A 25,175-nucleotide genomic window follows, 5' to 3' on the forward strand; every position below is an offset into this window, starting at 1 on the left:
TGCCATTTCTACAAATTTTTATCTTGGGGTTCACTAGAATTATTTCCTGTGTTCTCAGGGGGCAGAGACAAACAGCCTTAGAAACTGTTAGCCAATACTTTTAAGAGCACTTTTAGACTGCCAGGAAATACGAATTTTCAACATTAGACAGTGAGTTCTCCACCATCAACCAAAGTGCTCTTACTTTGGCTTTTTGGCATCTTCTAAGAATTAATTTTATTTTTTCTAATTGAATTTTATTTCATTTATTTCCAATACTATTTGAATTTCTCTTTTCCAATATCCTCAGCAATTAAAGATTGGAGAAAGAAAGTACAAATCTATAGCAATGTTATCACATTTTATAACAGACGATTGTTTGGGGGGTGTTCATACTCAGTTGTGAAGGAATATTTTCTCCTACTGGACTTCTAACCAGTCATAAAAACCTATGTTCATTATGCAAACACTACGATGATGACTGGCCACTTTGTTGTTCACATTGATCTTCCACAATCATCATACATTGGCCCCAACTGTTAGGCTGCACTCCAAAATTCCTTTTGCGCCATCAGCTTATAGCATTATATATGTGGTGCATCATATATGGCTATTGTGTTGGTGTACCTGGCTACGTACTAGAGTATTTACTACCAACCCTGTTCTGTGAGAAAGTTAATATCAGTGAGGATCACAGCCAGATCTGACTCACTATTGTTTGTTTGTGACTGTCTTCCTCCCAGGTCAGAGGTTGTATTTTATTCATGATTATGTGCCAAACCTAGAAATGTACTGGGCATATAGTAGGAACTCGATAAATACTTGGTGAATGGAAAAATGACAAGAATAAAAACTGCGAGGTTTAGAACAGAATCGTGATGTCAAAACAATCCATCAAAAAGAGGATTAGTAGCTTTAAGAGTTTCAGGAGTCTTAAAGGATGAGGTCATTTTAAAAACTTCCTTCTAATAAACATAATTCCCTGGGTTATTTCTAAGTTTGCACTTAAGACACATACCCTGTAAGACTCCAATCTTCTAAGCAAATATTACTGGAAAAGATTAATAGGGGTGAGAGAGAAACAGTTATAGTCTTATTTAGAGTTTGAAAACCACCTTTTACTATTTAAAAAGGCATTAATCATGATCATTAATCAATAGAAAGGAATGTTCACAGAATGCTTAGAAGAAATGTTTGCTAAGGCAAAAAGTCAGAGAAAGGGAAGGCATACATGCCCAAGGCTGAGGGCAAATTTTTTTCTTTTGCTTCAACAAATTAAAGCTGCAGGAAAAGAACAATTGACCAGAGGGGAACATTACTGTACAACCTATAAAATACTGCCAAGGTCAGCAGAAACTCAGCTTTTAATTTTATTTTTTCTGTGCCAGCGATTGTTGAGAAATGAGTTTCTTGCAAGCCTGACTTAGACATTATGCTTGGAAGTTACTCAACACCAAGGATTTGGAAAGTACTTTTATTTCCTTTGCTATTGGATGACAATGAGATACAAACATTTTCAGTAAATCTCTGTGCTTTTAAAAAATTTTTATAAGACTATCCCACAATGTCAATGCTCTTTAATTTGTTCACTCATGCTAGGTCCTTTGGTTTTCCCTTTGCTTTGTGTTTCTGAGAATTATTTCCAAGCAAGTAACTATACCACAAAGATTTCTAAAGCCATTAAGAAGAAGAAGAAAAAAAAGATGCCAACAAGGATGCAGTTTTTATATGAAGTGACTTAGCTTTGTAGAAAGAAATCACTGTTTTAAAATCCCGAATGGAGTATCTTCAGGCATTTATGTAAAACTTATAGTTAAGTATTTTAGGTGAAGACTGAGAGTCAACTGGATTTATGGGGGCCCAGGCCTCTCTGTAACCTAAGCTATTCCATGCTTACTTTACAACCTTCCAGTCACTGGGGAAGCCTGTGTTAGCTTGTCCTGTGTTATTTAAAGATGCTACTCTCATCAGATCCTACTATCATAAGACTATTTTTGTTTTGCCTTTTTGTTCCTTCCATTAATGGCTGCAATAATAGCTGGTTTCTGGGATTTCCGCACAATTGACTGCTGTGAACAAGAACTTGCCTTTTCAAGCTGGATGGCTGAGTTAGGGACCAAGGCCCAGGACTCCGGAGGGCAGGGGAGCAAACGAGGCTCACATTAGAATTAAACCTGTGACTTGAGCATCACATTGCTTCACTGTAAGATTTCAACGAATTTCCTTAGTTTCTACAGTTTCATCCTAGGCAGTATTGGGGCTGTGTTTTGCATATGATCAGATCACTTAATCTAATTATGCCCCATTTTCTTCTTGTGAATGAAAATCATCATGAAAACCTTTTAAATACACAGATTTGTCTTTCCCTGAGAAACTTTCACTACTGTGAAGAATCAAAAAATTCCAAAGCCTACTAGTTCAGGAAATGTGAGGCCAGATTCTCTAATGGACTCTATAAAAGAACAAAGCTAAACAGCTCAATCAGGAAGTAAGTAATAAAAGACAGATCACGGTTAAGACAAAGACATGGTTACTTTTTTATTTGAAGAAAAAAAAAAGTATGTTTTAATAAATACTGCGAAAACATTGACCAAACATACAAAGTGACTTCAACATTTTAAAAAAATGCAACGAAAAGTCTGCTTTATAACAGTTATAACTTATTTTCTTTTTACAATATTTAAATACAGAAAGCACTTGCCAGCTATTTTGTAATACTGCCCAAAGCATAATGCTGCATCAATCAAAGCATATTATGTTGGTAAAATGTCTGGATTTCATGGGAAATGACTAGAATGGTATTTTCTTGCAGAGACAAAACAAAGTGCTTGTAAGACATAGAACCGAGTGTTGTAATTACCTTAATCTCCTCTCCTGCCACAATTTAATGGGAGCACAGCTTCAACACTTCAAAAATGAAGCATTATCTTGGAAAGAAAGCTCGTTTTCAACAAGCGCCAACAATAAACAGGTCAGATCTAGTTTCTTCTCTGAAAGAATCTCTAAAAGGAGCTGGTCAAAAAAAAAATCTGTAAACTATTTTAAATGCTGATTATTTTATGTAACAGCGATCGAATGTTGAACGTGGACCTGGGCTGAATCTGGTTAAGTGAGGTTTGGCAATCACTCTCTAGAAATGCCCTAGAACTGTGTCAGGACTGGAATTATATAAGTTTCTGCTATGGGTTCTCTAAAGCTTGTCTAATTGGGTCTTTCTCTTCTTGGTGTTCATTTAAAGAAAGTGAAATAAACCAACAGATCATCAGATACTGCCAGTTTCGGAGCTTCATCCCCAAATAACAGTCCTTTCGTTTTGTATTTTTGGTAACTTAATTCCAGGCAACTTTACCCACAAACTGTGCTTTCTGCTACTATTCCTTCATTCATTACCTCTTCTGGTGAAAATAGTACCTACATTTTTTTTCTCTCCTTGGATCATTCTATGACATCAAACCAAGACACCTTTCATTTGACTTTGCATTTTTATCAACGATGGCAAAAAAAAAAAAAAAAGCAAATCACATACCTCTTTTCTAAACAGTTCACAAAAATATTACATTGAGCAATTTACCACTTTTTAATGACAATCACAATGACGAACAGAACCATCAGACTGAATAAAAAAAAATCAACACTCTTTTTTCCTATTTGATCTATACGATCTTTGCAGTGCTGGTCTACAAATCTTACTAGACTGCAAAAGCCTTTCCTTAGAATCATCTCATTCAGCTATCTTCAAGAAGGCAAGGTTTCAAAGCCTCATAGTTTTCCTCGAGATATCCCCATGAGTCCTGATACAATTTCCATTTTAATGACGAGCTAGAAAGAAATTAGATCACATCCTCTAGAAAACTAAACGCTAAGGTCACAGTGCCAGTTCCCCGATGAGGATGGTATATTAATATATACTTTTTGTAAAGGAGATTAAAACATTTAGAAATTAAATCAAAGTAGAGATCCATGAATAGATTGTAACAACAACAACAGCAACAGCAACAGCAACAAAAAAACAAAACAAAAATGCAAGCACCATTCAGAGTGTGATTTTCCTTCTTGGAGGTACTCGCATTCCTCCTCATCTTCCTCTAGCTCATTTATCTCTCTCTTTTTTGGCATATTTTTCAAGTTACACTTCAAAACTCTTCCACGTAGTCACTTCTCACCACTTGGTCTACATGCCAAACCTAAGGACAGGATTCCAAAAAGATAAGTATCCTTTCAAATGCCTCCTAAGCCTCTGGTATACGTGACTTTGGCTGTGCACTTCATTCAGACTTCACGTTTTTGTTTGGCTGTTGTTTTTTTACACCAGATTCCCTTGTCCTCATTAAAGATAACGAAAGATTCACATCACGGTGCAGCTCTTTGCTTTGTCCTTTCGTAAGTCCGTAGCAACTGCAGAGAGTTCTGGTCTGCTAGGCATGTGTGAAATCCGCTTTGTGGCCCTTTGTGATTTGTTCCGCTTAACGTTTTTATTTGTCTTATTTACACATGCCAAGGTGGCAACGTGAAAAATGTCTCTGACGCTATTTTCGGACTGTAAAGCTGAGCATTCAATGTAAGTAGCTGCTCCAATCTGTTTGGCCATATTTGCCCCCTGAGAAACAAAAGAAGGGATTTTAATCAGCAATAAGGCTTTCAGGGAAAGTTATAAAGTATCTTCTAATACCACAAAATAATACTGTATTTCAAAACATTTTCCAATTTGTTAACTACATTTTCATTTAGTCATTGCAAAACAAAATGTTTTTTTGTTTTAACTTGAGCTGCCTCATTTATTACTTCATAAATATTTTTATGGCCCAGTCCTAAGATGCTCAATTATCAGTCACTCAATCGATATTGCTAGAGCTCCCCATAGATGCTAAGGGCTGATCTAACGTCACTGGCTTATTAATAAGCCATTGGCTTAGTAATAAACAAGGACCCTGGTCATCAGATACTTAATATGAAGTGATTCAAAGAAGTAGGAGAGGAGCTAAGGATGTGACTCATCTTCATCATCAACTGTAACCAAGAGTTAACTGGTTACTTAGGACTTCCAAGTTCACAGCAACCATAGAATTACCAAGAGAACCTTACTGGGAAAGTTAGCTGAAGATTATGAACACAAGCTCTGCATTTTCCACATAGTTCTGGCAGGGCTGATGTGGCCTCTAGAGCCTGTTCCAGCACCTCATGGGGCACTTAATTTCTCTTTTCTTGAGAGTAAATGGCACTCAAGACTAGTGGCTAGGTTGCACAGAAAACAGGGGCAATGAATGAAATTTAAAATCAATTTTGAAATTTCCACGATTGTATGTATCTTAGAGCCAAAATAAGTCGAGAAAATCAATACTCCTATTATGGCATCTATTACTTTATGAAACACAAAATATGTAATTTCGAAGTGTGGACAATACTACCAGTATCCACCTGTGTGCATCAATCAAAACGACTTATTTAAATAACCAAATTTTATGAATTACAATTGTAAAACAAAGAAGACTGTCATATTTTTAAAAAAATAAATTCTAGGTACTAGCTATGTCAACGCGAACTCTCTTTAGAATCTGATTGTAAGTTTTAAGAGAATGAACTTCTGAAACTTATTCTTCATTCTAAATACTTGAGGGAAATGCATGTACAAATGATGAACCTCTGAAAGAGGTTTATGAAGTGTTCTACTTTACTGGCAACAGCCTTTTTATTGTGCTGCTGAGTATAAAATAAGATTACCTCTCTTAAAGAGTATTACTGATTTTGACTACTTTCTCCTTTAAATCTATTTAACTTTAAACCTACTGGGAGTTGCAGAGATATACAAAGTTAGCATATGATGAACTGTTCATGTACTCAAATATAACGTGATCGTGCTATCAAATGACAGAGCATTTCACATTTCATAATTAACCACTGGCTGAGCCTTCAGAAAAGCAGCTACTTTTAAATTTAATTTAAATTATTTCGAGTGACGATCAATTTCTTTCACTCGTTTGCACACTAACAACATACATACCTGGTCATACGACACTGGTGTCTGCCTGTGATTTGAGAGCTCTACTAATGTACTAACATCCGTCCGAAGATCAGACTTGCAGCCGACCAAGAGCATCTTGGTATTGGGACAAAACTCCTGGATTTCACCTTTCCACTATGAGGAGAAGAAAAAAAAAAAAAAAAAAGATAAACAATTAACAAAGCACTGGTATCACAAAGCACTGGTAAGCACAATTTCTCTACTGGCATACGCTAGAAATAGAATTCTTAAAAAGGAAGGAAATTAAAAAGAGTGTCACTTCTGATGAAGGGGCAAACTTGCATTTATCTCCCAAGTAGATATTAAGCTTTACTACTTTTTAAAAATAGATCCATTAGCGAATGCTTATATATATTATTATCCATTCTCCTTCTCTGTGACTCATCTGTCCCTACTACCAGAGACTTGTTGGGTGTTGTCGGAAGGTAGTTTCAACAATTTTTTAATGATTGGGGTATCTCTGAAAGATGAAAGTGCCTAAGGAGATTATATGTCCTAACAGGGGACTGCATCTTCACATATGCTGAGCTCAGGCTCCCCAGCTAGAAGGCTGGGACTAAGCGGAGCCAACATTACCACAGCTATGCATTCATTGATTCCATCTAGAAAGATGGAAGTATGGCACCATGCGCTGGAGGCTCTATGTAGGTACCCGAGGGAGAGGAATAAAACAGAACATCCTGCCTTGATGGAGTTTCCATTCCAGTGACTGAACCAACACAGAGCAGGACATTTGCAAAGGACCATCTCCTGGGCTTTCAGGAAAGTGTTTCGTCTTGTAGCTCATATGCCATTGAGTTACTTTTTAAGTTACACAAACTGTTAAATATCTCAGTCTAGTCCAATTTGGCTAGTTGTTTCATGATTTATAAGAATGATCAGAATCTCCAGAAATGCCTGGCAGGGAATTCCAACTGTCCTCTTTAGGAGAAAGTAGATGGCTTTTTGGGGTTTCATTTCCTCAAGCTTAAGCTCCCCAGGAGGACGGGGGTCAGGGGTTCAGAGTGTTCACAGGAGAGCTCTGGCTCTTGGAGGGCAGGGCCTAGAGAGGCTCAGATGGGGAAGTGGAGCCTGACCCTTCCCACCCACATTCACAGATATGTATTAAGTGCTCTACTAAAGTATTGTGGTGGTGACAAAGATGATTAAGACATAGCTGTGTGTCTTCCAAAAAGGAATTCACAGAACAGTAGTGGTGATGAAGTCATGTACGTAACGATAATCCTAGATAAAAGGGACATCCTGCAAGAGTCATCTAAAAGACCAGTAGAAGAGGAATTTCTGGATCTAGAGGTATACTTTGGGCAATGAACTCTAATCCAAACTACATCAGTGGATTGAAAGGAGTAATACACTTTCCGTAAGAGCCTAATTTGTCCACTGATTCCTTCCTTCCAGAATTATGTAGGAGCATCTACCATATGACAGGTGGCACTGGAGTTAGAACTGGAAAGTGAATTGAGAAAAAGAATAAGAAATCCTTCCTACTTCAAGTCACTCTAACCTCTTTGATATTCAAGGACTTAAAGAATTCAATTAATGAAGACGAACCACAGCAGGGGTTATCATGAGCCTTAAACCTCCCAGGAATGTAAAACACACTCATTAATATCTATAAGGCCAAAGTCACTATTCATTTGGTCTTAGAAGACAAAAGCAAAATAAAACAGCAGAAAGGCTTTTCATCATAAATTATGTATAACCTGATACTACATCAAGTAAAAACTCCAGTAAATAAGCAACCTCTTTTATCTACAGACAGAACTAGACATGCTGTTATGTTGTTCTTCAGCTGTGTAATGACTCTGGCCTCCCTCTGCATGTCTACCAATTGTTTATAAGCATTAAAGACAGGAAAGGTGTATTTCTGCCTGAATTTGACAAGCCCTAGCATTATTTGAGTTATATATACAAATGTAACACAAAGGAGTTAAAAAGTGAAAAAGAGCCTTTGATCTAGTAAGAAAGTTATATTTCATTGAACTGTGTTAGTAATGTTTAGTAGAGACAGGGGGATGATTATACTTCAAACTCTAATTTCACAATGACACATAAGCCAAGAAATCAAATACAATAGGAGAATATAACCTAATAAAAACACACAAAATACAAATTCCACTAAAAATTAAAACCAAAACACCAAAAAAATTAAAACCAGCCCAGGCCAATAACATGGGTCTTCCTCTTTCTCAATTCCTGCCGTACACTGACTGGGCCACACGGGTCACCACTCAGCTGACACCACCTTGCTTTCAGCCACATCCAGTGTCCAAGCCAGTGATGGAAAGAAAGGATGCTCACCAAGAATCTGATTCTGAAACCCACAGCATTCAGACCAAAGCTGGCAAAACAGCAGGTGGCTAATAAATGCTGACCCATGGACCAGCATGAACCTTCTATAACCACCCAGAGGCTGAGTCTCAGGCTGCTGGAGGCCAAGGAACACCCTTCACTCCCACTGACCTCCCCGGGGCCCTTGATCCTTCCTGCAGCAGGTCCCCTTCCTTGACTTCCCCTGGTCCCTTCTCGATCTATAGCACCTGACTTACCTCTGCCTCCAGAGATCAGGTATGGTCTACATGTTCACAACTACTGTTTCTGTTAGTACTAGACATCTACTTGATCAGAATTCACATAGTCTGATGTCTGAAGACACATCCCTATTCTTCCTATACCAGTTCCATTTCTGTTTCTGATAGACAACATCATAGCTGAAACACAGCTTCCTTATTAAAACAGCTGTTATTGCATTCATTTCAATATCTGAATTAAGGTCAAATGTAAATCTGTAAACTCAGGCACAATCTGCTAAGATGATGAAGGAAGGAAGAAAGGAAGGGAGGGAGAGAGGGAAAGAGGAAGGAAGGAAGGAAGGAAGGAAGGAAGGAAGGAAGGAAGGAAGGAAGGAAGGAAGGAAGGAAGGAAGGAAGGAAGGAAGGAAGGAAGGAAGGAAGGAAGGAAAGAAGGAAGGAAGGAAGGAAGGAAGGAAGATGGCAGGAATCAAATGCAATTGTTTTTAGTTGCACCATTTCCTCAAAAGGGACATGCGTGGAGGCTCTTTCAGCACCTCATGAAATAAAATTTCTAGCAGGTTCACATAAAAAACAGTGCCATATATGTGTGGAAACCCTGTTTTGGTGTGACAGTGTCCTTTCTGATGTATTAATTACAACATATAAGGCATAGAATTAACCAGCGTCTTTGAGCTCCCTAGACAACCACATGTTTCTGTGTGTATACCGTCACGTACTGAACTATGTCACCATTCCCCAGCACTTGCCTTTTTCAGGACACTGTCCAGAGTCTCTGGTCTACTGATGTCAAAGCAAATCAGCACGGCGTCCGAATCTGGGTAAGAGAGGGGGCGCACGTTGTCATAGTAAGGCGAACCTGAGAAGAAAGAAAGACACACAAGTTTTCAGATGAAAGTCTCCTTTGTCTGTCATGCTTTCACTCTACCCTTTTGAGCCAAATCCCTTGACTGTCACATCATGGCCCCACCTCTGCTTCCCCGAATTCTTAAAAAAGAATGCAAACAAACACACAAAAGCCTGGTTAGTAGTACATTCGCTTCTACCAGAGGATGAACGAAGCCTCACATGTATCTGACCTAAATTCAAGGGGAGGGCCAGGATCTTAGGGCGAAATCTGCCTGGTTCAAAGGCTAGGGCCTGAAGGCACCTGGGTGAAGTGGCGACGCACCTGGGGCCAGGTGGCCTTGAGTATAAATCTGCCTCCACCACTGAAGAGAGAGGGGGCAGGGTAGCTTTAGGACTCTTTGCCTAGGATTCCTCACTGACACAATGAAGACTGGACAACTTATCTACCTGGGATGAAATCAACCTAGGCCATGCCTAGCATTTAGTAAGGGATTAGGTAACTATTAGCTCTAGTTATCATGGTTGTATTGTCTCTACTGTTATAAGCTAAGTGGTAGCAAGGACCATAAATTGAGCTACTTCTTGGAAAAGTGATCAAAACTCAAGATCAGTCTGATAGTGGCATGGAGGTGAAGGAGCAAAGGAGGTGGAAAGTAGGTTCAACTATGCAAGAGAACCACAGTGAACCACGTCAATGTCACCCTATCTCCAAGTTACAAGTTTGGATAAGCCACTGACCTTTGAGCTTATTTACTGAAACTAATCCCCAAACCCTATACAGACTCTTCCTCTTACAACCAAGAATGTAACAAACGTCATATGGGATCATGTCACTTTTTTTGCACAGTTCCATCCCTGCGAGTGACCCTGAGGCATGACCTAAGGATTTTAGTTCGAGTTAAATCCAGGGTACCCTAAAGGTTCCTCACCAGCCAGTTCATCGAAACCATAGAACCCTGTAGTCATTTGGAAAGTTTCTTCTATTCCTTTAAGATTTCTAAAGGACGGGCAATTACATGAAGCCGATAATTACTAAGTGGGGTGACTGTGAAACTCAAGACAGCTTGCCAAGTACTACATGTCTAAGACATCCTTTTCAGTTTATGCACATCTCCGAAGCATAACATGAAAATCATTTTAGTAGACAAGTACATATACACATATACATGTGAATCCAGAGCACAGGAAGAAAATCTAAACCCTCAAAGTCTTTTTAGTACTTAATTTCATTTTCACATCACTTTCCATCTCTAGCAGAAAAACAGGACATGCTGTTCCCTGATAAATCAAAACCTCCACAGGCAAAGTCAGGAGGAAAGACAGACCAAAAGGATGATTTTTTTTTTAAAAAATCACCTTTTACATTTCCATCAAAACAACATTTTTCAGGAGCCTGGTTTTGTGATCTAGAAGCAACTGCAGTTAGGGTGTTTCAGCCTCTGTTCACAGTACATTCTGGGTCCCTAGCGTCCCTCGTGGAACCCCAGGTGGCACTGTGGCTTTTTCACTAGCTGCTTTAGGGATGGAGAGTGACAACTTCAACCCGTAGGTGTCTGCTAAGCAAGGAAGAAGGGAATGTTCTAGAAATCTGGAAGAAAAGTGTGAATACATGAAGACAGTTAGGTCAGCACTGTTTAGGAGCTGCAGCAGCTCCCTGCCCACCTCTGCAGTTAGGACCCTGATGTAGCAGAGGCTGACAACTGCAAGATACTTCCCCCAAGCTTAAAGGGTCTAGGGTTTAAAAACTCAAGTCCTTTTAAATATTAAAGTACAATAGAATGAGGCTGTCTCTGAAAATGACGAGCTGGGGCTGCCTTTTCATCCACTTAAAGGAGCCCTAAGTTAAGAGAACAATTCACAAACAGTTCACTCATTTAAACATTTTTTGAGAGGCATCAGGAATGAGATGAATGAACACTATTTATAGATATTTTGGTACTTCCATATGAGTTCTGTAAAGTTCGCACTCTCTCAATTAGAACCTTCCCTGTTTCTGTTTCCAAAGTCTAACTTTGACACAGCTCTTGCTGTAAACATTTGGGTATGTCTTTCCAAACAGGCAGTCAGAAAATATAGATCACGGAGTGGAAATCCAAACACCGGACATATACATGAGGGTTTTCTCTGCTCTTCAAAGTTAGCAAGAGATGACCTGAGCCCAGGGCCCGGAAAGTCAAAGCTGCCAACAGGTAGGACTGTCAGAAACCTTACCTAGCTTCAAAGATCTTTCTTGAAAATCACTCACATTAGGAAAGACAACTCTCTAACTGTGGATGCTTTGCAGTCTCAGGCAGACCTGAACTTTGGAAGACTGGCAACTCCAGGTGCCTCTCTCCTTCCAGGACACGATCTTGTATGGTATGAGAGCCCTCATTGCTAATTTCGGATCTAAGACTACTCCATGTGACAATGGAGACCATCTTCTCCAAATGTAAAAGTTAGGGAAGGCCGTTGAAGAAAACAGGCTCGAATAGTTCAATTAAAATTGCGACTATCAGGAAAATCCCCAGGAGGAATGGTTTCAACATGCAGGGCACCACGTGGCTGCAGAGAACACCCCTCCCTTTGTGGATTGGTTCCCCTCCCCCACCCAATTTATGGCCACACTGGGGATCTGGCTTTGTGTTTGGCCCTCTGTCACTTGCTGGAGACATCTACTTACTAAAATCAAGTAGACTGGCTTCTGTGTTTAGTGAGTAAATCCAAATACCTGCAAAATTTAGACTGTGGTTTGATTTTTAAAAAAACAGATTTCTCAAGTTAAACCAGATTCTCATGGAGGTTTGTTCTGCTTTTGGTTTTACCTGGCTAACAGTCTGAGTGAAAATTCATATGTAGTATAAAGGTTCATGAGAAATAAACCACCATGCTTGTGGAGGTAGAGAGGTAATTTTTTAAGAGCTTTAACAAGATCTAATTAGGAATGACACTTTAACCCCACCCTGGTACTTTTGCTAATGAACAGCACTGTTTTTAAATCAACCAGAGTGTCCAAAGGTACTATAAAAACCGATCCCCACAGTTGTTAGTTATGAACATAATTTGCCTGACTGCCAATGAAAAGAGTAATTTGTTATTAAAACTAAAAAGACCCCTTAGTCGTGATATTTTTTGATAGGTTAAGGTTAATACTTTTTTGAGACAGAAAAATCTATGCTCTCTACTTTTTTCATGGTAAAAACACTGACATAGAATTATAGAGGAACTGCCCTACCAGGAAAGATGTAACAATTCATTAGCTAAGCAGGACCTTCAGAGAAAAAAAAAAAATCCTGTGTAACTTTACAGTGTTTACTCTGTGTTTAAGCACTTTGAATTCTTCACTATTCTTCTCCATAAAGCCCAAGTGACCACACAAAGGAAATAAGGCGAGCAAAGCCAGAGAGGCCGCAGTGTAATCACAGGCATGTGTGGGACATCTCACAAGCCAAGAGAAAACAGAGGAATTCCAGGAATGACCCTGTGAAGTGAGAAGCAATCGCACCAAAGGAAGGAGCTGAAAGTAAGTGGATAAAGCAGGAACAATACTTGGCCCTGACTCTTATCCCTCCAGAAAAGTCTTAACAACACACTGTGAAGCCAAACACCCAAAAATCAACTTCTATAGACTTTTTTTTAAAGATACACATGAAAAGCTTTCAAGGTGCCAACTGTAGAATTAAACACGAAAGAGAGTTGAACATGTTTTACTATGTATGAAAGCATTAAGCTTTAACTGTAGTACAAGGTGGGTACTGATGTACACAGTATATATAGTACCTAAGAATATAGTACAGTTAAAGTCCAGTAAAATTTAGTTTTGCTAAAACAAAACTCTTTCTCAGCATGTGGAAGGGGCTTCATGCCTATGTCAGAGATGAGGCACTTCTCTGACACTACATGCAACTAAGCTCACAGCCCTGTTCCAAGGGCCTTTTTAAGTAACCTAACTTTGGGAAACTCCATATTGTAAAGAAACAACCACATTGCATATGCAAAATGTGTGCATCCCCTCCGCTTACCCCTCAAATATAGTTGAAGGGCTTTGCTGGAGGATAAATTGGAATAAGTGTACTTCTGGCGTTCTCTGAGTTGCTCAAGTTTGGCAAATACCAGAAAGTTCTAAAAGGCTTTTGAAATTTCAAGTCTACCCATCATTGTCTTCAAGATCTTTAATTCTGGGTGAGAGCAAAATTCCCAGCCCAAAATAGTCGCAAAGTGCCTCACCCAGAAACTAATTCTTCAGACACATACCTGCCTGTTGAAGTCACCCTTTCGCAAAGATAGAACACACCATATATGTACATAATTAAATGTATATGTAAGAAGATTCATGCCCAAAAGGAAGGCTTTATGAAACATTTTGCAAAACCAGTTCAAACAGTGTGAGGCTTTGGAGAGGAGTTTGAGAACTGAAAACTCTTCTTGCTGAATATTTCATAAACATAACTTACTTTACTTGAACCTTAATTTGAAAAATTCCTCTTTCCCCCATCAGACATTTTTACCACGAACAATAAGTTAGAAATACTGCATAGTTTGGCAGAGAAAAATATATTAACTTTTGGTATTTTTAGTGATCACCAGGAAGACATCTGAACTGAACATGATCTGCCCAATTATTACAAGATTGCATTTCCTTATGCCATATCTGATCAGAATGAAAGCTTTAAACTAGTAGCAATGTCAAGAATGTGAATTAAATCTGGGCAGAACTTTTATATATGGCTCAGTAGAACACACTGTTTAACTCTTTTTCCAAGTAGTCTGCACTACAAATACCATGCCTGCAAATATGCAACAAAGATTCCCAGGAAGGACCTTTTGTTAGTTTCTTCCATAGATTCAGATTAATAGAAATTATGAACAAATCTTATAGAAATTTTGGAGTATTTATGTGTTATTGCTAAAAAAGTAGAATGAGTAATTTCTATTCCTGGGGGCAATGTAGATACAGAGTTGGATAGAAAGTCAGGTAGAAATAAAATTGCTATGTTTGGCCTTTAAATAAAGCTGTAGCTTAAACTCCTTATCTTATTGATATACTTAAAAATATAGAAGAATCAAAATATTTTACTGACAGTGGAACCATGGTAAGTCAAGAGCTTTAGGGTTAAGAGTGTTTGTGTGTGTGTGTGTGTATATATATGTATACACACACACATACAAACACATACAAACACACAGTATATATACACACACACACATACATATGTATATATGTTATATATTTTTTAAATTGCATTATCATTCAATAACAGATTGAAGTTTTTATGTTTCATATGATACCTAAGAGTCAGATTTCTTGGAGTGGAGTCCCATGAGTGAATTCGCCTTTCCAGAAACTATGTCATCAGGCTCATTTTTCAAAATCAATGTGCACAACACCTGGTCAAACTTTTGAGGCAGTCTACATTCCATGTCAATAAAATTTCTGTTTTGCCAAGGGCAACCCTGAGAAAGTTGCCAATATGTAGTAACCAAGAAGACATTTAAAGGACATAGGAAAATGACTGAGGCACAACTAATTTATTTGGCACAGGCCACCAGGCACTGTGAGATAACTGGAGAAACTATTGGTCCTTGGTGTCATATTTACATGCAAAAGAACTGGATTAATGAGGAAACATCTGGTTATTTCAGGTGGCATCAGAAAGACCAATCTGGATGCCTCATTGAAATGTGCAACTTAGTAAGAAACCAGATTGGAAAAAAACCCAGCACTAAATGGAGCTAAAAAAAAAAAAAAATCTAGAGGCAGATGTAGACTTAGAAAGGGAATTCAAACTTCTCCCTCCCTTTTTTGGTAGGTTCCATAGTTTAAATGGAAATTATTGCTTGGTGGACAAATCTCCAAATGCAGTTTTATGTACTGCTTGCTGAAAACCACCATCCAAACTATATGTTTTTCCTTCACCCATGTCTCTTTCAGAGTGAAAATTCAAGTTAAGAGTTGAATCTGGTTTTGAAATTCTAAACTCCAAGGGATCATTACAACCTTCTAAACTACCTAGTTTTGTGCAATTTTACTCTTGATATTCAAATCACAAGTGCTCATGCTTTTTTAGCTCTTTTGTAAATTCTTACCCTCTCCCTTTCTCTAAAAAGGTTAATTTAAGCTACAATTCTCAACTTTCAGAATCTTGTTTTCTCCAACAGCCACTAAATGTAAGTATGCTTCCAAGCAGGAAGGATGTTAAAGACTTCTTAAGAACTGAGCCAACTTCTAGAGAAGGAAAGGAATTGTGGTGAGCTTGAATGAGCAATACATCATGAGTCAGGGGCTTAGGCTACTCATGTGGCCTTCAACTACTCTTTGGAGCTTGTTGCTGCTAGGTGGATCCAACTTTAGAACCTTCAGGCTCACCCTCCTACAAACAGGTAGAACAGCACCAGAGATAAGGGAAAGTTTCCATGTCCCCTATTCGTCCTGAGGGTATTCTCAGAAGGATGCCAAGGGAAGAACTCTTTACCTTGTTCAAGTCCCAGTCTACAGGCATCTCCTCCCAGCTAAACTCCTGGCACTTAATCTGGGCTCTTAATTTGATTTCTTATATAACATAAGAAATGTTATGTCGGGCCTTGGGAAAGCCTGAGTATTTTTAATTTTATCATCACCTATATTTTTCACCATTTTTGTCTTGTTACCCTAACTAGACTGTGAGTGCCTTAAGGGCAGATAGCTTTGTACCCCACCCCCATGGCATACATCAGAGTGGATACAGAATGCCCTAAAACATGTTTACTGGTTTTATAACCACTCCCGTATGTCTTGTCTAGATGTGTTAAATCACCAAGGGGAAAAAAAGGGGGGGGGACCAGTGATCCCTTTTTAAGCTGATTTTCTGGATTAATTATATACTAATCTCCAATACCGCTGAACCATTTCCATCCCTATTAAGAAATATTTCATTAGTGTGCTTGCTTGTCACCAAGACCATTCTTCAAACTTGATGTATAAGCTATAAATATAACAATATAGACTTCTGTTCATAGAGGAGTTTGTCCTTCAAGCAAGACCATGAGGGAATTAATTAAGATTTTTCTTTCCTTCCCTTTTAAGTGTAATATACTACATTCTCGGTTAATAATGCTAAAAACTAACAGAGGAAGTGCTAACTTTAGCACTTGGAACCTAAAAGAAGCTTGTATTATGACAAGATTCAAAAGAGTGTTCTGAGGCAATAGCACAGTTATTGTGGGGAATTTTAGCAGCTGAATTGAATTTTTTAAAAGTAATAATATGCCTTAAATAAAATGTGCATTAGCCTGCCTTGGTTAAAAGCTGGCATGAATGATTATTACTCCCTAAATCACATGTGCTGAAATTACACAGCAATCAAATCTCTTAGGAAAAGATATGGTGATCCTTAAATGACTAAGTTTCTATTATTAGTAGGCATTTGGCTTCATGCTACAAATTGCTTCTATGCTTGGCAAATGTGGCAGATTTTGAAGCACAAGATATTAGAATTACTTTGGTTTCATGTATCACTTTAAAATGTTGAAACCATTACACATTGTTTTGCAGAAAACTTGTTGGGTGAATTGGAAAATCATTTTGGAGCATTGTTCTGTAACTATTAATAAAAATGCTCACTCTATAATGAAAAGAGAATACCTTTCAGTACAATGAAGAAATTATGGACTTGTATCTAAAGACTACCTTTAAAATTCTCCTCTTGTAGACAATACATATGGCATTTAAAAAAAAAGGTTTTGTTTACTTTTAGGGGCAGGAGTACTTTAGCCCTAAGAATCAACTGGCAAAGTACCATTTGTGGTTGCTTTAATTGGTGTGTACAATGGGGTGGGGGGAGCTACTTCCTTCCTGAAGAGGATCTAGCTATCTAGCGGATCCATAAGCACCAGGGATGCCTGACAAGGGAAATACATTTCAACTAGGTGGAACAGGGCACTTGGATTCAAGAACCTGACAAAATGGTGTTCATCATGAGTTGGCAATGAACACCACTAATTGGGAAGGGCTTCTTTCTCCCCACTGCCCCACCCAAACTGCATACTTTGCAGGGGCAGGACCGTGTTTTAATTAACACTGCATCTTCAAGGTCTAACAGAGGGCCTACTTATAGTGGATGCAGAGAGAAGGAAGAGAGAGAAGGAGAGAAGGAGAGAGGAAGGAAATGTTAAGTTACTGTGCTTGGAAGAGTGCAAATGAATGATTTCATTTACTCTTGGTGCAAGAGACCCCACATATCCTACTTTCACCTAATGTTCTTTCCCATATCCAAATTAGTAAAGTTTTGCCTAGGAATGATCATAAGACCACTGGGAGGAGTTGGGGGGGGGGAGCAGATTCCTTATGAGAAGCCATCCAAGTAAAGAGGCCATATAAGAACTGCTTCTGTCTCCTAAATGGTTACCCCACTGCTAGGAGGCCAAACAGGCCAGGAAATACCATTCAAAGGATAATGTTTATGCCATCTCCCTCCCTACCTAAGAGAAATTAGGCACACCCAACTTTTCCTAGATAAATCTCTTTCAAAAAGTTCTAAGAGGAGAAAAACCATCATCTGACATTTAGGACTTCACATGCTTGGCTTGGATCTTCTCTTCAGAGTTAAATTGATAGCCTTTGGACAAAATAAATGTAACAAGAGGCATAAGGCATGTGCAATTATTTTCACAACCTGAACTAAATAAATGCCTTAGTGAGCAAAGAAAATGTCAAACATTTATCAAAAAATAATCGTGTTCAGAAATTTGTCATGAAAAGCTTGGAATGAAATGGAAAAATGTTAAAGATACTTGAAATAGTCAGTTGCTAATGCAATGGTTTTTACAAGATGTATTTTACTCATGAATGACAAATTGCCTTTAGTGCAAACAGTGCTTGGTGACTGTGTTTAATTAACTAACATTTCACCTCATGAACAATATAATGGAATTCTAAATAATTCCCTTATGCCTCTTTTTCTGTTTATATAAATCTAAATTCTAACTAAGATTTCATCACCACATAATTTTGCAGTATGAAATTTTCTTAATCACAGTTTTTAAACCTTTATATTTTAGTGAAACATGCATGGGTTTTTGTTTCATTCAATAAAAATATAAGTGATTATTTCTTCTGAAACTTCATTTCAGATGATTATCTTTAATTTGATGAAAGACAATGTTTATAAAGTTGCCATTCTTTGTGCACAGGTAATTCAGTGTTAATAAATGTCAGGGAACCTTATCTCCTTGGAAACTATGCATATCATTACCCATTTGCTCATTCATCAGATTTTATTGGGTGACTACTGTGTGCAGAGAGTGAACTGTAGACTTTTGATTAAATACATGAAAATATCTGAAGTGATATTGATCTGCACATGCAAAGGATGGTCTCCAACTATAAACTGCCCACATTTTGTTGGTTTTCTAGCCTTTGGAAAACAATGTGCCTTTTCTCTCCTAAAAAAATGTCAATTTAGTCCTTTGGGCACCTAATCTAAAATCTCCCTTGGTGGTCCTGTGACTCTTGAAGCTTGAGACAGGGAATGTATAGCCCAGCATTCCTATAAGCCCACCCAATCCCTCTCCCTACCCAAATGAGTCTCATTCCTAAACCCACCAGGAGAAGCCCGTCTCTGCTCAGAACCTGGCTTGCTCCATTGGCGGTGAAAACTCCAGTCTGGGATGCCAGATCCCCTGGGACTAAGAGCTGAAGCCAACCAACATCCTGGGAAACAAAAAGGCCTGCCTGTTCGGTGTACTAAAGCCAAGAAGTATGCAGCGGGGAGAGGTCCTGCACATTATCTAGCTCAGTGTTTGCTTTTTACAGATGATGAAAATGAGACCCAGGGAGGTAGGGGATTTGCACACAGAAATCCGTGGTAACCAGGAGCTAAGAGCTAAACACAGCTTTGTATCAACGACTGGATCAGACCCACTGCTCCACCCCATGCCAAAATAATTTTTATCATGCATCAGGTCCAAACAAGGATTGGGGGGGAAAGGAGAGGGAGTACTGGTGCTTATTATTGGTACCACACCAGCTGTGCTGTCCACTAGGCATAACAAATTCATACCGTGCTATGTCTGGGAATTAGAGCTCATTAAGTACTAGGTTGTGCAATAATTCTGATGATGGGAACTACTGAAATAAGGAACCACGAGAATTCTGTCTACAACCACCTTCTCGACAGTTTCAAGTCACTGAGTGCAATCCCCAACACAAAACACGGCGAGGTCCTGATTCTGCCGCCCTGGGGGAGGTGGAGGAAGGCCCGACTCTCCAGTGGGAAACAGAATCAGCCCTTCTCACTGCAGCAGTCGGAGCACCTGGCGCCGACCGTGAGAGGCGCTCGTGCGAGACTCCGCGCTCGCCTTTGTGCAGGGACTGCCTCTGGCGACCCTGTCAGTCTGGTTCCTTCCTCTTGCTCTCAGATCCCCTGCGTCCCAGGGGCCAGAGGTTCCAGCCTAGGGTTGTGGGAAGCTCTCAGAAGCACCTCCACGAGGCCACTCCCAGCTGAGCGCGGCTCCACCTCGGGGCCTCCCCGCCTGAGAGCAAAACCTGCGTGTTGGCACTTGTGCTTCCTCCTCACTAGTTTCACCCCGGATTTGGCTCGGTCCACCAGCAAGCAGCCCAGCTGCCTGCTAAACTCCCAGCCCTGAGCGCAGGGGCCTTTACCCGCCCTCCTGGTGGTTCCTGCTCCTTCAAGGGCTACACCCTTCCTGGAAACGGCACTCCGCCTGGGCACCGCTGGCCCGGGCAGTGGGTGCCCGGGTCCCAGCCCGAGATCTCAGGTGGTGCTCCCCGCCCCCACTGCCTTTGACCGCGCCCAGACCCCTAACTCAGCCGGGGAAGAAGCCTTCCCACCCGCAGCATACCTGGCTCTCCCTACCCCCGCGCGCCAGGTGGTGGGTGGGCGCCTGGGAAGGCAATAACCCGGCCTTGAACCGCAGACGCTTGAAAAGAACCCGCCGCGGCGCCAATAATTCAAGTAGAAGGGAAGGTCAAAGGCGAAGAGCTCTGCCCGCGGCCCTGCAGGCCGGCGGAGGGGGATGCAATAGAGGTCAGAAGGGACTGGCGTGGTCCGGGGAACAGCGCGATCACTGCGGGGGGGAGGAGGAGGCCCGGTGCAGAGGGCACCGAGGCGCCGGCGCACAGAGGCCCAGCGGCTGCCCGTCACGGGCGCTTCGGCCGTCTGCGCCCAGCTCCTCTCCCGGGAGCCAGGAATCCGCACGTAACCGCGCCGCTGCGGGGATTTTCTCCCGCCTCCCACCACCCACGCCGCGCTCCCCGCCTCCCCGCCAACCAGAGGGTTAGATCCCGGAGGGGCGCCCGCCGCCAGCTGGGTGGTTCCGCCGCCGAGGCGCACTCACCTCCCCCGCCCCCAGCATCGGGCACCGTGGCCGCCCCGAGGCGGCTTGATCACGGCTCCGCGGACAGACCGCGCCCGGCCACCCGGCCACGAGTGGCTTTAACCGCGGGGTCACCCTGAGGGCACACAGCGCCCTCCACTCCCCATTGCCACCTTCCCGTCCCCACTGTCGTCCCCCGCCCCCATCCAGAAGGGATAAAATTTTCACCCAGCAGGGACCGTGGGAATCCCCCGCAGGGGTGCAAACTTAATGGAGGGCTGGCTGCAGGGCGCTGGCGGCGCGCGGGTTCCCGAGGCCGCCGCGCACCCCCCAGCGGCTGGAAACCCGCCCCCAGCGCCACGCGGTCCCACCACTCTTACCCGAAGTGTCCCACAGGCTCAACTCAATTCTTTGTGTGTCGATTTCAAAACTGGCCGTGTAATTCTCAAACACTGTAGGGACGTAATTCTGGACGAACGAAATGGACAGAAGAGGAAAGAAAGAGGGCAAAGAGGTTATCTCAAAAGGCACGACCCCCACAGAACACCCTCTTGAACATCGCGTCCAGGTTCCCCAATTAACAAGGAAAACCCGCGCGTACCAGACCACACGCTAAACTAACACGACCCTTTGAGACCCCTGTGTGACTCCCCACTCGCCCCCGCTGGCTCCCGGGGACCCCGCTGACCCCAATCTTTCCAAGCCGGGCTCTGCACACACGGGAGGGAGCAAGTTTCGGGAGCTGCTAACCAGCCCAGCGTGCGGGCGCGTCCCAGCCCCAACGCTCCCAGCGCACTTTCCCTCTCCCAGCAGTCTAACCCCGGGAAAGTGGTGTGGGGTCAGAAAAGCGACTTTCGGAAGGCAAATCGGTGAAGGGGGAAAAGCAAGGGGAAGTCCGCCTCAAGACTGGGGGGTTCCCATGCGCCACCCCCTTCCTCGAAGCCCCGCCGGCCACACTCACCTCGGGGAAGCAGTCCTTGGCGAAGACGTGCAGCAGCGCGGTTTTGCCACACTGGCTGTCGCCCACCACTACTATCTTGCACTTCACATTCTGATTAGGATCCATGATAGATTTACTGGATAATTTCTGGCTGGCTCTTCTCTCCTTCATTGATGTTGCCTTATTTTCTCTTGGTACAGGAATTTTCTCTTACGAAGAAAAAAATATATATATTTCTCTCTATATATAAAAGGCAGGTACAAAAATAGATCGCAAGGCTGCTGGGAGCCCCCCGAAGCGCGGCGCAGAGGAGAGCGCGGGGAACAGGCTGGGTACTCCCCTCCAACAAGTTTGAAGCCTGACTCCGCGCCGCGCCTCCCAAGTCCAATTCCGATCCGACTGCTTTGTTTCACGCTCTCTGCGCGGCTTTATACGCCCGGCCTTCCAATCCTCTTCTTTCTCAATGAGAGAAGTAAACTGATCTGCCTCCTCCCCTTTTATGGAGCCTGGGAGCGAGCGCTGTCGCCTGGCTTGCGGAAAATGTAAGCACTGCGCCCTCTAGGGTGCCCATGCGGGATCTGTTTCACACCAGCGCTCTGGGACAACCGAGAGACCCCACAGATGCTTTGCTGAGGGATGGGATGGCACGGGGACAAGTCCAGGAGGAGGTGGGAAACTGAAGTCTATGCGTAATGATAGAAACCGCAATTCTTTTAAAGCGATTTCAATAGGTGCTTATTTACAGAAGCTGCGTGAACATTTGTGAGAACAAAAACATTTCCCACCCAAGTGAAAAAGCATGGTTGTAAAACATGGGAAGCAGATCTTGGGTGGAGAAGGGTTAAATGCTTGTATTAAAAAGAAAAAAAAGAGAAAGGTTTGCATCAGGTGTACAGTCCATGGAACAATAGCTAAGCCAGCTTATTCCAGATGCAAGAACTGGCATGCCTGGGTCACAGTAATAGACTGGCTTCTGAAACCTGTCAGTTTCTGTCTTTCAGGAGGAGACAGACAGAAAGGCTTTGAGGAGTGGGCAGAGGAGGTGGGCAGGGAGAAGAAAGAGAAGTGGGAGATTCTCATAACTAAGAGGCAAAGGCCACTGGAAGCTCAACCCCACTATATTAGGGACCCCAAACATGTTAGCCTAGCTGCACCTCCCAACCCCCCTTGCAGTAAGGAGACTAGTGGGGGTGGGGATTCTGACACGGTCCTTTAATTCCTTTATCTTTAGCCTCTGCCACCCTGGAATCCAAACACCCTAGGCTGGATTCAGAAAGTGTCAATATCCTTAGCAGAAAAATGCATGTATAACCCCCCCTACCCCCTCATCACCCTTCCTCCACTTCTATCCCTCCCACCCATTCCCCCAGTAAGAGTCTTAGAAAGGACCAGAAATAGCTCACACATTTGTTCTCTTTTTTCCCATGAGAAGTCCTTTTTCTCATCTTCATCTCCTGTATCCCAAATGGTGAGGAGGTTTCAGTTATTAAATTGTAGCAAGGACATTGTCCAAAATCAGCTTACAAGTCCCCCTATGGAGACTTCTAGGCTTGTGAATGAAAAGAAGATGGAGGGGAAAGGAAAAAAACAACTCCAGAAAGTTCCATATGGGGAGTGAAAAGGCACTATAAACACTGATGTAAGTCGTGGATGGCTGGGACCCTGGGGGATCCAGGGATGGTCTTCTTTTTGGAGCTGTGATAACCGGAGCCCCCCAGAGGAGGACCCTGACTCAGGCTGGATGCGAGGGTCTGTGTTTACACAGGTGGAGGGCTGGCCCACAGAGAAGGGGGTAGCTGGCCCTGCTGGGGTTCCTAGAGCAGCATTTGCCAAAGTTTGTCCTGCAGAGCTTTAGTCCCTGCCTCACAAAAAGGGTGCCATGGACCAATTGGTGAGGGAGACACCACCCACATCACTCCTTGAAGATTTCCCCAGCATTTTGCTATGTTACAGACACTAAAAAGTCCTGTAGAAACGTGGCCTACTCCACATATACTCACCAGCAAATTGGTATTAACTGAGCAGCACCTAAGTGGACACATAGGTACTACAGTAACAGGGTATTGGGCAGGTGGGAGGAGGGAGGGGGGCGGGTATATACATATATAATGAGTGAGATGTGCACCATCTGGGGGATGGTCATGCTGGAGACTCAGATTTGTGGGGGGAAGGGGAGGAATGGGCATTTATTGAAACCTTAAAATCTGTACCCCCATAATATGCCGAAATAAAAAAAAAAAAAAGAAAAAGAAATGTGGCCTACTGAACAGAATTTAACCTAGCATTTCCCAAGCCTCCTTAAGCACAGGAAACATCCATCAAATTATTTACTTGTTCATTTACTTGTTGAAGAAGCAGTGGGCATAGTGGTTAGGGCAGGAGATCACAAAGAGGTATATTTGGGTCCCAGACGTCACAGCTTCCAGCTCTGTGACCTTGGATGAATGATTTAACCTCTCTAAGCCTCAACTTAATCATTTTTACAATAGGAGTCATACTAGTAGTTATGAGGAAATGCAAGTAAAGTTTGCAGAATAGTTTCTGGCACAACAAAGAGCCTTGGACCTGTGTATATTTTTCATGTAAATCTTATTTGCACTTCTCAGAACTGCTGAACGTGTCTTGGGAAATTCTGGCTTCATTAGTGGATTCACTAATTGGAACCATGTCTATTCTGTCTTCTATTGTATTTTGAACTTAGGATGTTACCCTTTCCCAGAGATATGATTTGACCTTCCATCATATCTCTGGAAAGATATATTGATTTAGCTTATGTGGTTAAACCATTCTAACTAGCAATAACTATGAGTGTTTATAAATCGGCTGGCCAATGAATAAGGTAACCATGTAATTTATCATCTAAGCTAGAATACTTTTGAAAGCAAAAGGGGGCACTACAGATGATTACGGCAGGACAACAGGGGTACAAAGGGTCTGCGCCAGGCAAAACCAGAAGGATAATCACTTCACCAGCAAATAATCCGGAATCACAGTCCATGACTATTTTTGGAAATCAGGTGACCTGGATCTCCAGGAATCTGCTGGTTGCTGAGCAAAATTTAATGGATGTATAATAGACTAGAAAAACTAACTGCCTGAAGTTGCCAGGCTTTGAGTCCCTCTAGGGTAAAAATTCTTTCTTTTTCTTTTCTGAATCTCTAGTGCTCAGTGTGTGGTAGATATTTAATATATTTTTTGATTTATCTAACATTTTGTTTAACTATTATTTATTAAGCACCTGCTATAAACCAGGCACTGTTCTAGGTACTACAGTTATAGCAGTAAACAAGCCAGACCTGTCTGCTGCTCTCCCGGAGCATATATTCCAGACAGGACATGGACAATAAATAAGGAAGCGAGTACACAAGAATGAATGTGCTGATCTCTATGAAGAGAAAAACAGCATGGCATGCTAAGCCCTGGCAGGGCGGGGCTTTAGCAGTGGCCTGGCAGGGCCTCTTTAAGGAGGTTGAGTGAGTCTTTAATGATGAGAACAAACCAGCCATGAGGAGGTCCAGCAGAAGGACGCTCCAGGCAGGGGACAGACAGGGGAAGGAGCTTGGCA

At 41.8% G+C, this 25,175-nt stretch overlaps 1 protein-coding gene and 1 long non-coding RNA gene across 2 annotated transcripts; both read right to left on the reverse strand.

The window, feature by feature from the left end:
- Nucleotides 1–2,492: 2,492 nt before the first annotated feature.
- On the reverse strand, nucleotides 2,493–22,083 carry RND3 (Rho family GTPase 3). Its single transcript, XM_012779980.3, has 5 exons — nucleotides 21,632–22,083; nucleotides 21,051–21,138; nucleotides 9,279–9,388; nucleotides 5,978–6,112; nucleotides 2,493–4,576 (listed from the first exon to the last, which is right to left on the reverse strand). Exons 1-5 carry the CDS (start codon nucleotides 21,779–21,781, stop codon nucleotides 4,325–4,327), a joined length of 735 nt encoding a protein of 244 aa, XP_012635434.1. The 5' UTR covers nucleotides 21,782–22,083; the 3' UTR covers nucleotides 2,493–4,324.
- On the reverse strand, nucleotides 18,456–21,040 carry LOC142872348 (uncharacterized). The gene is made up of 2 exons (XR_012920550.1): nucleotides 20,197–21,040; nucleotides 18,456–19,866 (listed from the first exon to the last, which is right to left on the reverse strand). It is a non-coding gene; the product is annotated as an uncharacterized LOC142872348 (long non-coding RNA).
- Nucleotides 22,084–25,175: the final 3,092 nt, after the last annotated feature.

Source organism: Microcebus murinus, chromosome 8 (genome assembly GCF_040939455.1).
Source record: "Microcebus murinus isolate Inina chromosome 8, M.murinus_Inina_mat1.0, whole genome shotgun sequence".
In the NCBI taxonomy this organism is placed as follows: Eukaryota; Metazoa; Chordata; class Mammalia; order Primates; family Cheirogaleidae; genus Microcebus; species Microcebus murinus.

Bases quoted from the DNA above. Each gene is read 5' to 3' on its own strand.
- RND3 (XM_012779980.3), bottom strand. From the start codon at position 21,781: ATGAAGGAGAGAAGAGCCAGCCAGAAATTATCCAGTAAATCTATCATG. The intron at 9,389-21,050 runs GTAAGAGTGGTG...CTTTCTTCTCAG, and splicing joins GAGCCTGTGGGACACTTCGG to GTTCGCCTTACTATGACAAC. The intron at 6,113-9,278 runs GCAAGTGCTGGG...TTCTCCTCATAG, and splicing joins TGGACAGTGTCCTGAAAAAG to TGGAAAGGTGAAATCCAGGA.